The 18942-nt window shown below is 38.6% G+C and overlaps 1 protein-coding gene across 3 annotated transcripts in view; it reads right to left on the bottom strand.

Annotated features, from left to right (window-relative positions):
- Positions 1 to 18222, bottom strand: part of A1CF (APOBEC1 complementation factor) — a 50002-nt gene extending 31780 nt beyond the window's left edge. For 2 of the 3 annotated variants that reach the window (XM_063434124.1, XM_063434125.1), the window contains exons 1-2: positions 18142 to 18222; positions 4528 to 4671 (exon numbers count right to left, since the gene is read on the bottom strand). In XM_063434124.1, coding sequence (XP_063290194.1) covers positions 4528 to 4626 — 99 coding nt within the window. In that variant the 5' untranslated portion in view covers positions 4627 to 4671; positions 18142 to 18222. The remainder of the gene's footprint in view (positions 1 to 4527; positions 4672 to 18141) is intronic. The other variant, XM_063434126.1, reaches the window with a different exon arrangement.
- Positions 18223 to 18942: the final 720 nt, after the last annotated feature.

The raw sequence follows: 18942 nt of genomic DNA, 5'->3' as shown, positions 1-18942 counted from the left end.
ATAAGTATAGCCAGTGCTCAGCTTGGTGTCCTATGGATCAGGTGGTGGTGTTTCTCCAAAGCGCGGGATGAAGGGTATAACCGTGGCCGGATCCCAGGATCTTGTAGGTTGCTCAGTTGTTGCTGGTACGGTGGGTATTCCCAGTTTTTGAAGAAATGGGACGGCTTCGTCCATGGTATGTAGGGCGTGCGTGGTACCGGCTTGTGTGACTATGATGGAGTTGTCGGCCCCCCACCTGTATGGCAGGCCTGCCGATCGTAGGTAGGTGGTGACGGGTCCGCAGGATTTCCGCCACAGTAGGGTAGCCCTTGACAGGTCCTGGAAAAATAGCAAGGTGGAGTCCTCAAAGGTAAGCGGTGTGTTGCCCCTTATAGCTTGCATGATCTGTATCTTGTCCTGGACTGTGTGACATCTCAGGATAACGTCTCGGTTTAGGTTGGGTTTCGTGTGAGTAGTCGAGGGGAGGCGGTATATACTGTCGGCAGTCATTTTACGGGCCACAGCTGTGGGCAGTATAGTTGCCAGAAGGCGCCTCACATAGTGGGGTAGTTCCTCGGCTGATACCGCGACCGGAATCACCCTGATCTTTATATGGGAACGGCGGTGTCGGTCCTCCATGACTGCAAGCTTTCCCATCAGGCTTCTTTGGTTTTGTTGAAGTTGGAGGACTGTGTCCTGTATCACAGTGATCTTGGTGTGTGCATCTTTTACATTGTCTTCAACAGCTCCCACTTTCTCTCTAACCTCTCGTAGCTCCGTTTTGAGCTTTGCCGAGTCCGCTTATACTGACATTTCAATATAAGCAACAAGCTGCCATGACCCAACAAGTACCAGACAGTTAACTATATGTACCTGACATAACTAGGGAGAATCTCTCGGCTTTCATATCCCACTGTGGACTTATCTACGGGGATCCACCCTGTTTCTTTACCCATTTAAATTATCACGCCATTAATTGTTACTATAACCTATATGGTAAATGTACAACAAATCAGTAAATTGAAAGCTTTCTTGAGCATTGTTCATCACACATGAAATATATAATTGAAGAGAATATACAATGTGTGATGTTGGTAAAATATTAGCAATATTTTGATCAAACCCTAAATAAACAATTAACCAGGCCAGGTGCCAGGCACATTGTACCTAATAAAAGAGGTTAATGTTTAATGAATTGTTAGTAAATCAATCATATATGGAATTTCACTTCCCGTGTGTGGTACACAGGGAGGGGAGGGGAGAGAGAGAGGGAACAATGGGACACAGGGAGGGGAGGGGGGAGAGATGGAACAATGGGACACAGGGAGGGAAGGGGGGAGAGAGGGAACAATGGGACACATGGAGGGGAGAGAGGGAGGGTATCGGACACAGGAAGGGGAGAGAGATGGAAGGTATGGGACACCTGGAGGGGGAGAGAGATGGAGGGTATGGGACACCTGGAGGGGAGGGGGTGAGAGGGAGAAATGGAACACTGCAACACATGGAGGGGAGAGAGGGAGGGTATGGGACACAGGGAAAAGGGAGACACAGAGAGGGGAGGTGGGAGAGATGGAGGGTATGGGACACAGGTGGGGGAGGGGAGAGAAATGGAGGGTATTGGACACCTGGAGGGAAGGGGGAGAGAGGGAGACATGGGACACAGGGTGGGGAGGGAGGAGAAAGGGGACAATGGGACACATGGAGGGGTGAGAGGGAGGCGAGGGGGGAGAGAGGTAGGAATGAGACACAGGAAAGGAAAAGGGGAGAGATGAAGGATATGGGAAACATGGAGTGGAGGGGGGAGAGATGAATGGTGTGGGGCACCGTAGGGGGGGGGGGGGAGACAGGGAACAATGGGACACATGGAGGGGAGGGGGAGAGAGGGAGGGTATGGAACACCTGAAGGGGAGGGGTAGAGAGGGAAGGTATGGAACACATGGAAGGGAGGGGAGGAGGGAGAGATGGTATGGTATACATGGAAGGGAGGGGGGAGAGAGGTAGGGCATGGGACATAAGTAGGGGAGAATTAGAAATGGGACACATGGAGGGGCTGTGAGGGAGGAGGGTATGAGAAACATGGAGTGGCTAAGGGGAGAAGGAATGGGACACATGGAGGGGCTGTGGGGCAGAGGGAATAAGGCAGATGTGGTGGCCTGGACGCGGGAATGAGACACTGAGCGAGGGGAGGGGGGGGGGCTCCAGGGCAATATTTGCACCGGGGCCCAGTGGATTCCAGTTACGCCTCTGGATGAAGGACCTTAGAAATACATATCTGTTACATATAGGACTATGTAACCATAATATAATAAATCCCAGGAAGTGTCTCCACTTTAATCACTAAATGATTACTTAACCTATTGCATTGTGTACGTGGACTGTGAACACGGTTTTCATTTAATGGAAAATTAACGAAAAGAATGTGATTCTGTGTTGTTCTTGTGTAATTTATTAGTAAATGTTACCCCAGCATAACCTCAGAGATCTGCACAGGGAGACTAGGATCACATTACTGTGAGGAATGTGATATTGATTATACATTAGTTGCACAAAGTGTCCAACAATGCTCTTGTCTAATTTAAAGGGAAACCCAGACTGAATTTGGCTCATTATTACATTATAGCGTTAGGAGTACAAATATGTACTCTGCAGGAAATTATAAAAATGCTAGAATGCAAGAGGGAAAACGATGGTAGAGCACGGAAAAGCCCTGCTGTGTAGTGCCTGCAGGGGCATGACCTCCGATGTCATCACACAAGACAACAGGTCTGCACAGGGGGTGGGAAAGGTAAGTAAGCCATATACCAGAAACATAATCAGAATACATGATTAAAAAAAATGTTGCACTAAAGAAAATGACGAACTTTCAAATAATAAAAAAATAGAATATATGTGTTACATACATGAAACCAGAGGGCTGCACTCACCTGAACATGAATGAACGGAGTGCTGCTGGGGTAATTTATACAATACACAAGATCCAGCGCACTCAATCATCCACTTAACAGCAACTACAAAGCTCAAAAATTGTATCAGGTTTTTTTTTTTTAACTCCTAGTCTAGGCAAAAATAATGGGGGTTTAGTTACATTATATGATCATACATTGCATAAGCCTGCCACAATGTCTCCCATTTTGGCAGGTCCTACTCTAACAGCCTAATGTCTGCTCTTATGAGATTAACCCACTTACTTGGGGGAAAAATTCCATCTGGGGCTCTCTGCAGTACAAGGCTAAATAGGGCCCTGGGATGAGGCACCTGTGACAGGGAGGGTTGCAAGGATAAGGATGACTAGTTGACTAGACTCCCAAATATATAGGTATTGAGGCACATATGGGGGAAGGGGAAGAATGGGTCACATATAGGGGGAGCTGGGGAAATAATGAGGCACATTTAGGGGGAGCTGGGGAAATTAGATTAATTGGGTCGTCTAGGGGAAACGAGGCACATAAAGAGACTGGGTTGAATACAAAAAGACAAGGTGCTGGGGGAAAGAGACACACAGAATGGTTGGAAAGGGGAGAAAGACACACAAATGGGGCTGGGGGTACAAAAAGGCACAGAGGTGCTGGGGAAAGGTCAAAAGAGACATACACAGACTGTGTATGGGGTAAGAGACACTTAAAGGGGCTAGGAGGGACAAAGAGACAAAGAGTGACTGTGTGGAGAAAGACACCGTGCTGGTGGAAGGGACACATAGAGAGGCTGGGGGGAATAAGAGACATAAAGGGGATGGGGAAGGGTAGAAAGGGATACACAAAAAGGGGTAAGAAATACAAGAGGGGGTTTAAGGGACACAGGTGAAGATGCATTTTTTGAGGTAAGAAGGTGGAAAAATGCATCTTCGTCTGTGTAGCCAAAAATCCTTGCACCGGCCATGACTGTTACCTAAACAATTTACCGGTTTAAGGCCCCCTGGTCATTCCATACATAGAGATGGTCTAAACCTTTGGCCACGGTTGTCACCTTATGCATACCTCACAACAATCAGGGAAGGGAAAATCATGACGGGGTTAGGTGGGCTTCTGAGGGGGCAACACCTCACATCAGTAGCGATGCCCTTAATGGGTATCAGAAAAGAGGAGGATCCTAACACTGAAAAGCTGAATGGCTGGTCCTAGCCCCCAGGTCCCTGCATGGTGCTTGTACCCGCTGCACAGCTGAAGCGCAACTAATAATGCGCTCAATGCTATATTGGTCAGGACACCAGAGAACTAAAGCAGGACAGCGAGACAGGACCCAAAAGAGAGACAGTCCTGCTAAAAGCAGGGACAACAGTTAAATATCATACATTTCAAACATTAATAAACAATGTAATCCAAAACCAGTTTGTAATAAAATCTGCTGAATTTTTGAAAATCCACAGTAAGCATGTATGTGTTCTAAAGAGCACTATGAAATCTAAAATGTATTAAAACCTTTACTATTAGTCATGGTTACCACGACACACATTTTCATGATGTGTAAAATATTTACAGTAATCTAACCACTCGCACCAATAACAAGGTAAATAACAAGCTCTTGTATTTGCAACTTTTATCAATATCCTACCTGTGTCAAATTATATCCTGTGCGCTGGATCAAAGCACGCAGTGATGGTTCATTCAGAATGCTTGCCAGTCCTTCCCCGGATTTTTGATTTGATTCCATTGTGAATGATTATCAGCAAAAAATCAGGTTAATTAGGTGTGCTCACTGCAATCAAATTTAAAATAAATTAAGTAAATTAATATTCCTATAAATAAAAATAAATTACATGCCATTGATGACACCGCTAAAATTTGCTATAAACATGGAAATTGGAAATAATTTGTCACAATATTCAATTAAATGTTTTAAAGCTATTTATCATGTGCAAATTATTGGCCCATTGAGGCATGTTTACCATCTGTCAAACAATCAGTGATCATCAAATGTGGCTAAGCAATTCATTGAAATTCATCAAGTCAAAATCAGCTTCCATTCTCCAAATGTTCTAATTGACAGTTTTGTAATCTGATTGGCACGTTAATAGCCCCACTGACAGCTTCTGCATCATTACAATAACTTGAATGAATCATACAGTCAATTTAATTTATGAATTGGAAAGAAAAAAATATATTTTACAAGTTCCATGTGAACACAACCACAGTTTCAGTTTCACAAATACAGGGCAACAGGCAAATCCCAAAATCTTTATTTTTAAATTCTTTTTTTTTTTTTTTTATATGCATGAGCATATTAATCATGACAACATAGATAAGGTATATATACCAATACAAAGGTTTTTTATTTTTCAGTAAAAACATGGAACAAAACATCTGGAACTTCTTTGGATACCAGATCTATATTGTTCAAGAGTGGCTCTACATCACTGTGTGCTGATCATTATAGACATAGAGGCCGTAACATGTAGAGGCTGTTGTATTTGATTTTGGAAACAAAAGTAATGTAAAAAAACCCAAAAAACTGTGATGCCAGCTGTCTGTGACCACCCCCTCACCCCTCCACTCCCCCTCCCCCCTTTCCAGTGGATGCGGAGAGCCAGTGTTTAGCAATAAGTGATAGCGCTGCAATTAGACTATGGAAGATATGGGTCATCGAACAAAAATAGTAAGAGGGGGGCAGGGGAATTTGGCACTTTAATATCGGTGTGTCATTGAATGAGGGAGATAACACTTTCCAATAGGGTTGTATTCTGGCACAGCTCCACCAAATATGCAGGAATGATCCTGTTTCTCTGTGGCATCGCCAGCAAATTGGGAAGGGAGAATTCTGGCTAATCTCATGGGTACCATGTACCATCTATAAAGGAGTTTGCACGACAATGCTATATGGGATACGCAAGCGGTGAGACCTCTATGAGTGTTGATGGCTCGAAGCCAGGACTCTTCCGAAATATGGCATCCCAAATATCGTTCCCATGCTTTTACACAAGGGAGGTGTGTTTAGGAGTTGGAATATTGTGGAAATTGGTGTCCTTACTGGTTTAGCGGTCATGAGGGAGTGTTCAAAACCATTTACTAGATTAGTGTGCTTTTGTATGGTAGGTGTAATCTCGAGACTTGAGTAAAGCTTTGATCAGTTTTGTAAAACACAGTCAGTTTGTCTGCCTGTCTATCTATCTTTCAAAAATGCCATAAATGTCTATTGTAGTATCCAGGTTGAAAAGGATTTAGATTTAAAGGGAAACTCTAGTCACCCGAAAAACTACAGCTTATTGAATTTGTTCTGGTGAGGAGAATAATTACCTTCAGAGAAAATGCAGTGTTTACATTACAGCCTAGTGATAACTTCACTGGCCACTCCTTAGATGGCTGTTAGAGATCCTTCCTGGGTCATGGCTGCCTAAAATGCATCCAAACATTCAGTATCTCCCCCCTCTGCATGCAGACATTGAACTTTCCTCATAGAGATTCATTGATTCAATACATCTCTGTGAGGAGATGCTGATTGGCCAGGGCTGTGTGTGAATTGTGCTGGCTCTGCCCCTGATCTGCCTCTTTGTCAGTCTCACCCAATCCTATGGGGATGCATTATGCTTGGATCAGGTTACCACTTCTGCTGATGTCAGCAGGCAGTGGGCAGGCCTAAAGGAAACAGGGGCAAAGTTACCAGCTGCAGACTTCAACACAAGTAAGATTTTACTATATTTAGGGAGGCATGAGGGGACCATAGTGGCTAGATGGTGGTTTTAACCCTATTGGGTCAGGAATACATTTTTGTGTTCCTGACTCTATAGTGCTCCTTTAAGGAAGACATAAGGGCATCTTTGTTTCTGAGGCCACTGGAAAAAAACAAAGAAGACCCAATGTATGTATAATGAGCTTGAGGCTAGAAGTATGGGCACATGCAGAGTGTGTTCTGTACACTACAACTACAAAGGCAGCTGTATTCACACAGATTGTATTGCCATCATAATCAAGCCAACCCACCACAACACCACTACATTTTTGAAAGATTAAGACCACTTTTTCCCTTGACAAACAGGAAAAAAAACACAATTACCGGTATATACAAATGCATTTTTCAATAATTTTTGTTGCTAAACAAAAAATAACTGTAAATAAATACAAAACAAAAAAAAAAAGATCAATAATATTGAAAAGTAAAATAAGAATCTACTGCAGCCACCTAATAGTATTCTTCCTAAAAAACAAACATAAAAAAAAGGGGGAAAATAAAGGTAACTGTACATATCATTGTTTTGGTGTTCCATCACAAGATTACAAGGTAAAACTAGCATGGATGGCAAAAATGGTAATGACTGGAGCGTTGACATGAATAACGAATTACTTCTTGTTAGGGCTTGGCATATTTGTAAATGAATAGTGATAACTAATGCTGTATTTAGGTGTCACATGTTTGAATAGGAGTGGTATAATTTCAGTGAATTTCCACAGATTTTGCCATTCACCATGTTTCACTATTATAACAGCAGTATCTTAGCAGCACTTGCCACAGAGTTTGTCTATTTGGCAACTGAGCCCTTAAGGGAAGCTTAGTTACAGTTTCCATTAGATAGATAACAAAATGATGTTTATCCTGTGTAGATCAATATTGCCTTGTTTGAGACTATTTGCTTAAGAGCAAGACCATATGATAATGAGACTCATTGTCTGGCTCTATAAAGATCTTACCAACAATTCACTTTTTTTTTCTCCCAGACATGAATCAGAAAGAAAATATCTCTTGTTTTTCATTCAAATTTGTCTAGTGTTCATCGCCCTCTTTCTTTTTATTAGCATGCCTATAGTTTCAACTTTGTATTCCTAGCACTATAGTATCCCTTTAAAGGCACTCTGAATGGTTTATTCACTAAGCAGTGAAGTTTAGTGTACTGAAATAAAATTGAGCAAAACAAGTGAAAATGATCAATTTGGAAATGCAGCTCTGAATCCTTTTAGCTTACCTGCTTTTGGCCTAAATATTGCAATTCAGTTTTCCATTTACCACAACACACAGTTTATTGAATAACATCACAATCCAGTTTAGTCCAGGCACGGCCATGGCACACATTGTAGACGAGGAAGAGAGATATACACATTGTTTCATTTCTCCTCCTCTCTGTACATCAGATTCAAAGGACAGAGTTTATTTCAGTGATTGACAAGGAGCCAAGATGGAGGTACCCAGACGCAGGGTAAAGAAGTGTGGTTATCTACATTTAATTTTATTTTCACACCTAACAAATATTTATTAAACACAAGGGGTAAACATTGTGTTAAAGTTCTTGGGAAGTGACAGCTACCCTTTAATAAATGAGAAAAAAAATAAAAAATTTCCTTTGTCTAATGATAACATGAGATATGCATAGCAGTCAATTCTCACTATTTGTATATGTAAACAGATAACGGGCTAACCCAAACTCGAACAGAAATTGCCTTAGAGAAAGATAAAGATAGGACAGTTTGGCCAGGTACACCTGGGGCACCCTCTATGTGTAATTATGTTGTAAAACACACATAGTCAAATTAAATTAAGGAAATGCAAGGTACTGAAATATGCTATTATTTATTTACATATATCTATAACACAGAACTAATATGACTATGCAAAACTATAGTATGAAATTGATATATGCTATATATATATATCTATTGCAATAACAATGCTCATAGTTAATTTCTAGACATTATTTTATCAATGAACATAAAACCAATTTGTCTATAGGACATTTAATGAGGCTGAATGCATTGCCATCTATTGCACATTCGTTATAAAATAAGGTATTAAAGGAAAATTCTAAACACCGTAACCAGAACAGCACGTTGTAGACTTTATTGTGATGCTCTCGGCCAATGAGCCAAAACTTGGAGAAATGCAGGACTTGGAACTTCCAACTTTTCATAAGAAGTAGTGGAGGCGGGTGAGAAGAACCCCAGGTAAGAAGACAAACCGCTCTATAAATGGTTTGACTACTTACAGTGGACTTCTGTTCTGACACTATAACCAGTACAGAGAGCTGTGATGGTTATGGTGCTTGGAGTGCTTTATTAATGTGTCCAATTAATAAACACTGCTGGAACAAAATATGCTGAACTAGAACACTAGACAAAGACAGCAAGACTACTGGGTGTTATGTTGAGCATGTTCTGCCCAAAATGAGCCATCTTCTAAATGTTGTATTTTAGAAGATGCCTGACCAACTGTATTTATTTTTTATTTTTTTTACTTTACATCACATTCCTATCAACTTTGTACGGGACATAAAAAATGGTTTTATTCCTAAATAAATTGTTCTTCGGGAAAAGTTAAATTGTACATCATGTGATGAGACATGATGCTATTAACATATTTAAAGTAGAATATTTCACATTATTATACAGAGTTCAAAAAGAAAAAAGTAAAGAACGATGATCACATGGATCACAGACAACAACCCTAATAGATTTCAAGCTACAAGCCAAATGTTCCACAAAATTATACAAAAGTTTGTCACAAGAATATACATTTATAAAAAATGGACATTTAAAACATATTCACAAAAGCCAGGCTAGGGTTAAATGTGGTAGTGCCGTGTTTTAGATAAAGAATTTACCAAACAAAAAGCCAATGTTTTTGAAATAGTATTTGTATGTCTACATACCAACTCACAAATACACCTTGACACACACAAAACAAACAAAATAAAAGTAATGCCCCGATACAACGACTTCATATATGCCCAGGTTTAGAAAAGTTGGTAAGTATGGCTCGTTATGTCATACTTCGTAAATACTTTCAGTGTAACATTCGTTTTTAAGTCTATGTTTCCAATGCATGTCTCAAAAAATAGGAACCAATTTTCTACTTGAGAGCAGGCTATGTAAACCTTTCACAAAAGGTAGCTCTAGTTCCAAGTTGTAGTTCTAAACAGATTTGCCTGAAAGGGACAGAAAGTATGGATCTACTACACTGTTAAGTCAAACAGAATAGAATATCATTTGAAGATCCACTTAAGTTTAAGTGCGCTACGTTTTTCTGGTATTTTAAATGTGTAGAATATATCTACAGTCTCTGCATGAAAAATACTAGATGTTTCATGTAGTTGTGGTATCTTTCTTCTGAAATGTCTTACAAAACTTCGAAAGTATGTACCAACCTAGGATTAAAGCATTCCCTGGAAATTCACAGCTTCCTAGTAACCTAGAAATCATCAATGGATCATTGCTGACCAGAAAATAACATGTCTTAAAACACTTGACCCAAAGTTCAATGGACATAGACAACATGATAAACCTCACCCACGAAATCTTATTTTACATGCAGAGTGCAAACCTTATCAGTAACATATTGATCTATTTTTTATCAAAATGCCAATTAAAGCTATCTATATATTGGAATGATAAATCTCAGTGATATCAGTTACAGACATACTGTGCGATATTTACACAACATGACATTTGTTATAAAAAGCATTGGATAGGAGATATTTTCAGAGTTTGTACATGACATACTAAAATGTAAAACTCAAAGGCACACTGTAGGCACTATAGCCATTTTGTCTTATTGGATTGGTTTTACTGCCCGCAGCCCTCTGGTGCTGACCCTTCATTCAGTGTTGGCATGGCCTTCCTACTAGCCATTCTAACTCAATAGCAGCAAAGAGAGCTGTGACAGCCAATCACAACCACCCATTGTTGCTCATGCTAGTGCGTCCTCTTTATTACAAGCATCACAGAGTGAATGGAGTGCTAGCAGGGGCATTGCCTTATGTCCAACATCAACTTGTTCTATGAATCATATGATGGCACCAAATATTTGGATGTTTTCAGAGTATTATAGAAACCTATATTTACAAATACACATCATTAAGCTCATTGCATAAGAAAACCTTGCTCCAGAGCAATACCCCATACCAAGACGGATAAATAAAAGGAAGAGGCCAATCATTTAAAGAAAAAACAAACAAAAACAAGTCAGTAGGTGTACCCCCTGCCTAAAATTTAGACTATACATAGTACTTAAGGCGTGAGGTGGATTTTAAAAATTATGCAACTATCAGTGTCATGCACATCATGGAGACCAGGTGGGTAGGGAAAGAGGAGTGAGGTTAGGTAGGCGCCCATTAAGGGAATTGGGGGAGTGCTAATGGTCCACGAGTTAGTGGTTGCAATACTTGCTTGCCTCAGGTGCCTCAGCTCCCCCATCCCACCACAAACATACACTGTCACCTCTGGCTGCTGGGGACACTCATTTAATATTATAACAAATTACAAACGGTTTAACACTGAATGGAAGTAGATGAACATTAAATGAATCAGTTACAGTACCCACAGTGTCCCTTTAATAAATGTACAGTACCATTTTATAGCTTTTACCAATAATAATTTAGCTGTAATTCCAAATGCATACTACCAGTATAAACAGACCAAATACACATTCAATAACAATATAAAAGTCTTATAAATAAGAATGTTTAGTTTCTAGAAGTCTGTGATAAGATGAAATAGCCTAAACCCAAACCGGGGTATTTGTTACACTAAAATTATCAGGAATTCACCTATAAATTGCATGTTTTTAGACAAAATAGCTGAATAGGAAAATCTCCAGGTCAGCTATGATTCTAGGTTCATTATTGTAGCCTTAAACTTGCAGTTATTGACAATTCACAGTTTAGTGAACACACATTTTTATAGTGTTTTTAAGAATATATAATGAAGTCAATTGAAATAGCTGTTTTTCCACTATTTTTTATTTTTAATGAAAAAATTGCAAAAGTACATTAGTAAAATTGTACATGAGTAAATTAGCAATAGTCAAAAATAAAGAAATCTCAACAAAGGTAATGACCAAACAATACAACAAAACAAACAAAATAAATAAAATGAAACATGGTATATAGATGGCTCTGCAATAAAATAATACTACGTAGATAAGAGAATCAAATAGGAAGTACATAATGGTCTTGTGTACAATTATACTCTATTGTCGAGGCTTGGTGAGTCATGGAGAAGTCCTGAAGGTCCCAGTAATGTAATTATGATCCCCTTATCTCAGTATAAAAAAATACAACAGTAGAAATAGTATAAGAGCAACAATATTCTTTTAAAGACCACAATTTTCTTATAGCTAAGAGCCTGTCAAGTTTGGGACTATGTGTTTTTTCCACTTTGGCAGAATAAGGCTTTCAGTGGTGGTTTATTGGTCCCCGACATAAATATATGGTGATACAAAAGAAATGAAATCCTCGGCACACAGCATACAGGTCAATGATAGTTTATTCGGCCACCAAGGCCAGGCAATGTTTCAGCACTCTTGGTGCCTTTGTCAAGCCATACAACAATATATAGAGGTGTGTCCATCAATTAATAAATCTATTATCATGCAGTACTTTGTATCACATGTGCCATTACTTAAAGGGAAACTATAGTTATAAACCCTTTTGTCACTTACCTGATTCCAGCGCTGAAGACTCCGCTCCTCATCTACCGACATCAGCCGGCGAGGGGTAACCTAATGCGCATGCAAATCGCATTACGACTTCATCATAGGAAAGCATTGAATCAATAGTTTCCTATGTAGTTTTAGCTGATGCTAGATGTTCCGATGCAAAGCATGAGGACATCCAGCTTTATTTAGCAGACCTAAAGTCCGCTAAGGACCCAGAAGTGCCTCTAGTGGCTGTCTGATAGGCTTCCTCTATAACTGCAATAATTACAATTGCATGGTTAAGGGGAGAGGGACAGTGCAACCAGATCACTTCAATGAGATGAAGTGATCTGGGTGACGATAGTGTCTCTTTAAGTAGACAAGAAAAACCTTTAATTTGTAAATCATTAGTAGTGTTAAATGCAAAAATGTAGTAAATATTTGTTAGTAAGTATTTGCCATTATTTATTCACTTTATAAATGGGTTATTTTTGTTATTTACATAACTCATTAGTAATTAAAAATATGTAGATTAATATTAGGTCTTGATTTATGCCTGGTGGATACATTTTCCAAGTGATTTAATATTTTTAGATAAACTTTTAAAATGGTTTAATATTATGAAAACTATCCTTCTTATCAAAATATATTATTAATCCTGTAATATTTCAATATTTTGTATTTATTTATATCTTTTATATATGATATAGTGTTGATATTTTAATATTTTGAAAAATAATTTTAAAAGTTAATGCAAAGATATGAAATTATTTGAGAAGCTTATCAAATAGTATTAAAATCGAGGTCTTGGACCTTTGTGACCTGAATCTATGCATTTACCAGATATAAAACTATAAAACTAAAAAAACTACAGAGAGTACTTAGGTATGGAATAATTAGTGTTTTACAAAAATTTTAATCCAATTCAGAAAATTCCCTGTAACTTACCAATAAGCCTCAATCTGAATTTCAACAATTCCTAGCATTTTTAGGGCAAAATAGCACATAGAGATTCATGGGGTATGTAGCACACAGCAACATATTTATTCATTCATTTAAAAGACAAAAAATAAACCAGTGTAATGCACTGCTCCTTTTATTATATTTTATTGTTGCAACTGTTGCATGTCATTTGCTTTTGAAAAAGACAACAATGTCCCACAAAGGATGTGGAACCAGTATGGCATCCATCTATAACACCTGTTTGAGCAGGGAGAAGGTTTCTAGCTGCAAACGAGATATGGACAGGGATTGTTATGATGCTTGGAACTTTAAAACCAAAATGCATACCTCTCCACAATAAGCAGTATGAAATCTTCATGCTAGTTAGAGGGCCCAAGTTCGGACGTGTCACTGGTGACTGATGGGTTCTGAAAGGATGACCTCCCACCGAATACGTGGCTTCAAGAAAGTGCTGCAAGCTATCCAATGATTACCACTATTACCACCTTATATGGGTGGAAATGCCCTGGGAAAACTTCCTGCAGCCACACGGGATCTTAAATGACATGGTTGCAGTTGCATTGCATTCGCTTTTCTGTGGTTTCCTCACACCTGAAACAGCAGGATATAGAACCCATATCAGGAATGTCCAATGGATCTTAAACAGGTGTGAATAATCTCCCCCTCTCAGAATATTGTAAAGCTCGGCGGAATCTGTTGGTGCTATATAAATGCCAATAATAATAATAATAATAATAATAGGGGGCAGAGCCTAGCTGTGGAAGAGGATGGTCGCATGGCCGCGGAGCTCCATAACAATAATACGATAATCGACCACCTAAAACGCTCGGACATGAGATATCTTCACCCCAGGGTGACCCTAAGACTCACCCGGGCCCCATGGATCGTAAATCTAAAAAACAAAAACCGGATAAGCCCCAGCTGGGCATGAACATTGGGGAGCTCTGGCGGCAGGACCACAATGCCTCTGGCGCCAAGATGGCGTCCCTCCATGGAGGGTGCTCAGATTTTTCTGATGGGACATCCAATGAAGCAGAAGGGGACCAGCCCTGACGCTGTCACCGCCCGCCCGGGGACTAACCCAGCCTCCCACAACAACACTCACTCCGGTGACAATGGAGGCCATTGGAGAGCTTATGGCAGATCACCACAAAAAGATCTCTGCTGAGGTGGCTATGGTCCGGAATGACCTGAAGAGTATCTAAGCCAGGCTTGGATCAGTGGAGGGTACCTCCAGCAACCACATGTGCCAGATAACTGAGCTCCAGACTGGAGTTCAAGAACTGCGACAACAGAATCTGCTCTACGAACAACAACTTGCCAAGCTGGAGGATAAACGCCACCAAAATAACCTAAAAATTTGAGGCATAGCTGACTCTGTTCCAGAGGCCGAGCTCCCACATTTTACCAGATGGCTACTCACCAGATTAATGACCCTGAAAGCAACCAGAATGATGGCACTGGACGGAATCTTCCACATACCGAGACCAGCTAAAGCACCATCCGGAGACGTAGTGATCCGGTTCCAGACCATGGAAGATAAGGCCACAGTCCTGAAAGCTACCAGAGGACAACCAACGTACCTCTTTGAAGAAATGGCCTTGTCCTTTTACTCCGACCTCTCGGGCGGGACTTTAGCTTGGAGAAAGTCTATGTGACCATTCAAAACTCTCCTGCGACTACACCAACTCAGATACCAATGGGGACCAGGCCGCACCTTATATATCACCAAAGGAGACACTACCCAGGTCATCCAGAACATGCAAGAGGCCAAGAGAGCTGGCCCTCCCCTTGAACTCACTTGATCCGGTGGAGCCATCAACGGGGCCCAACCACTCCTTCGAGAGAGATGCAGCCAGCACCCCGGAATCGGTGCCATGACGGCCTCCCACTGAACCCTACGCAGTAGCCACGACATGATCTGGGACTGTACTTCACGGCTTACTCATTGGGACGCCCCCCATGTATATATGATTGTTGAATTGAAAACTGCTCGACAGTAAGGGGTATTTTTCTAAACCCCTAGAAACTTACTAAGCCTTAATAGGGTAAGCATGAGGTGGGTGGCAGCACTGTAACATGGCTGTGTAATACAAAAGCAAATACAAACACTGCCACTACTACTTTTGGCCAACATAAAACAGCCACAGTAATCGTCAGCCCAAATACATAGAAAATAAAAACCTGCGCACTATCAAACATCCATATGCAAATAACCATTTTAACCCCTTAAGGACACAACTTCAGAAATAAAAGGGAATCATGACGGAATATTTCCGTCATGTGTCCTTAAGTTGTTAAATAACTGTTTTTTGTATCACTTCAAAGTTTGGCCTTGGTGTGGCAGGTGAGCTGACACTTGAATGGCCATTGGACACAAAAAAAACTCCATTTATTTAAATGTACATATGGATTTGGGATAGTGGGTAGGATATTATCCCAATAAAAACAACAACAACAAAAAAATGGCAGGGAGGTGTTTCTGTAATTTTTTATAAAAGTGATTATTTCAAATAGAAAGCAGCACTTTCAAAAACTGCAATAAATATAATCACATCCTGATGTGCTCGTAGAAATGTTAAGTGCTCTGTGTGTTTGGAGAGTTCATTTAAAGCTACAAGGGTTCCAACTGGTTCTGCATTGAGGCCAATGGGAAATAAATAGAGAAATGCGGCTGGCTGGAAAATCCCAGCCAATCATCTTAAACTTGCTTTAGATATAAAACCAACAAACAAATACATTTCAAAAATCTGCATGTTTAGTGGTCTTTTTGTTATTGTTATTTTCTATTTGGGATTCAAATATTTTCATTTTAAAAGATGTCAAGTCCAATGATCAGAAGAAGATAATAACTTGGGTATTGTTTATCTATACTGCATTTGGTATGATAATTCTAATTAGATCGGGAAATATTAATTTTAATTAACATTAGAGGGGTAGAGGAGATTGGGGGAGGAGGGGTTAGGATACAATAGCATGGCTGTCTAATGATTTAGTAAATACTCTGTGGACTCATTATTAATTATTTATCTTTATTTTTTAACTGTTCAAATGCTGAAAATTCAATACCAAAAAATAAAATAAAAAATAAGGCAGACAGAAAAAAGCTGCCAACAACTTGCATGGATCGTGTTTCTTTGTGCTCCCTGCTATGTACATTTGAGACAGACCCCAATAAGTTTCAAGCTTAGATCTTTTTTAAAATCAGGTCACCTCGAGCCTACCAAAGAAGCACAGACTTTGTATCATGATAACAGTGTTATCTCTCTTTTTATCCAGGTCTGTATCTACAAAACATACATCAGATCACATGGTGCTATGTTCACATATGACATATGTAGGGTACCTTGGCCAAAGGTTCCATAGCCAGTGATTATCTGAGATTAGATCGTTGTATTGATAAATTGAACATGTACATTATTACAAAAAAATAATAATTAAATAACGTATTTATATTGTTATTTTTTAAAACATTATCCAAATTGTATTTCAGAAATATCTTTCCGATAAAAAAAAACAAAAAAAGAAAATATGCTTATTTACACCTTAAATCAGACACTAACATTATCCAACAGAGCCATTTAATTGGGGCACTCTTTCCAATTGTAACGGTTTATAGAACCAGATTCAGTAAAGCTTTAATTTAAAACATTATCATTAGCAGAATAGGATAAGCAAATTAGGCAATTGTACTAAGTAAACATTTTAACTACATTGTATTTTTAATGATAGCAAGGATTATGTTATTACAAAGACTTGGCTATGGTTCGGCACTAATTTGTTTATAATTTTTCAATTTTCCTAACAAGCCAAAAGCTAAATGCTTATTCATGATAGATAAATATTGAAAGTGAAAATTCTTGCTTTGATAAATCTATTAGTAGTAGTGATTCTAACTGAACATGATGTTTGCTAGGTAATCACCAAACAATTATTTTATAAACACATATCTAAATATACACAAGATATTTTTATATTCCCTACTGCCCATTGTAACTAAATTGAAGCCATTTATCCAGCACCGACGTCTAAAACATACACAAAACACACTTCAAAGGCTAATATCACATTTAGTTTAACATAAATAAGCAACATATATCTAAAAATATTTCATAACAGAATAAAAACAATTTGCAAAAGATTGTTATATGACGTTGTTTAATGTTGCTGATATATTTTATGAAATATATATATATATATATATTTTTTTTTTTAAATATATATTTTATTTTCATAATATATTATAGCTTTTGTCCAAATAGACGGTAACATTAAAAACATTGAACAAATATAATATTAGTTCTGATTGTAAAAAGAATAAAAATTTGATTTTGAAATTATAGACAAAAAAAACAAAAAAAAAACTTTTTTATTCTTTTTGCTGTTTTTTTATAAATGTGTTGTTTATATTTTAGAACATTTGATGGTAAACAATATCAACCTGCCTTAAAATGCATAGGTAATTTAAACTAGATATTTAACTTTTTTTTGTCTAAACAAAAATGTGAAATTTTAGAAAACCCACTGTATTTTCACTCACAAGCGGTGCTTGTTAAGAATAATTTGTAACACCTGTTGTTTAGATTTCATCTGTCTCCATCTGTTGTAATATTTATATTTCCATAAAACCTGTTGGATCACTTTAAAATATTATAATGACTTCGTTATAAACTCTGGTAGGTGAATACAAATATATTTTTTTAATAGGAAACATGCCACATGTTTGACATAATCCGTTTAGAAACCTGCAGAACAAATTTGACAAAATGGAAATGTTCTAGCAAATGCAAACATATAGAATTTAACTAGCTCTTGACAGTTCAAGCTACATTATTGGCATAATTTACAGTTTCAGTAAAGCAGCCCTACCTTAGCAATTTCAGAGATCACCACCCTGAGTTTTCCTTGATTATGGCGAATTTGCTACGTGTACCAGTGCTTATTCCTTAATCATATCAAACTCCAAAGGTTCATTGGCCTTAGGTTTGGTTTACAATCCTGGCAGGTTAAACTTTAACTCACTCTATCTTTTAGCTGCAAGAAGCCCTTTGACCAGATAATTAGACTGCGATGGAGACCGCATCATTTCAAACTAGGTTTATCTGCAGTTCTAGACGTTAAAACATACACTGCAATTTCAGAAATAATTTTATTGTATGCAATTATTTTTTTAAGATAAACAAACCACTGATATTCCATTCAAGTTCATTTTTTTTTGTCCAATTCTGAAATACATTTTTTTTCTGTAGAAGCTGGTTATAGAATCTGCTCCCTTACAATGTAGCTAATTAAAGTTTAGAGATATGTTTTGTAGCTCGCCAATAGCAAGTTATTAAATCAAACAGAGTGCTGCACAATTACACAAATAAATTGATTCACATATTATTGATATGCTGTCAACTAATCTATTTCTGCTGTTTTACAAAATATGGTTTGCTATTAAATAAAAGCGAATGTTTATATCACAGATAATGCCAGCAATGCAGATATAGGTTTATTTTTAACATGTGTTTAAAATTAGGATCTGAAGCTCCATCCGTGTCCAGATGCTTACATTACTGGAGTCTTGCACGAGGGGACAAAGCATCGCACCACCAGTCCAACCATGCTTTGCGCACACACACATCCACCCATCACCAGTTGCACAAGTGCTGTGCCACTTCATGTGCA

Source organism: Pelobates fuscus, chromosome 10, assembly GCF_036172605.1.
Source record: "Pelobates fuscus isolate aPelFus1 chromosome 10, aPelFus1.pri, whole genome shotgun sequence".
Classification (NCBI taxonomy): Eukaryota; Metazoa; Chordata; class Amphibia; order Anura; family Pelobatidae; genus Pelobates; species Pelobates fuscus.
The sequence above is the reverse complement of the archived record's forward strand: the minus strand, read 5'-3'. Positions and strand labels throughout refer to the sequence as shown.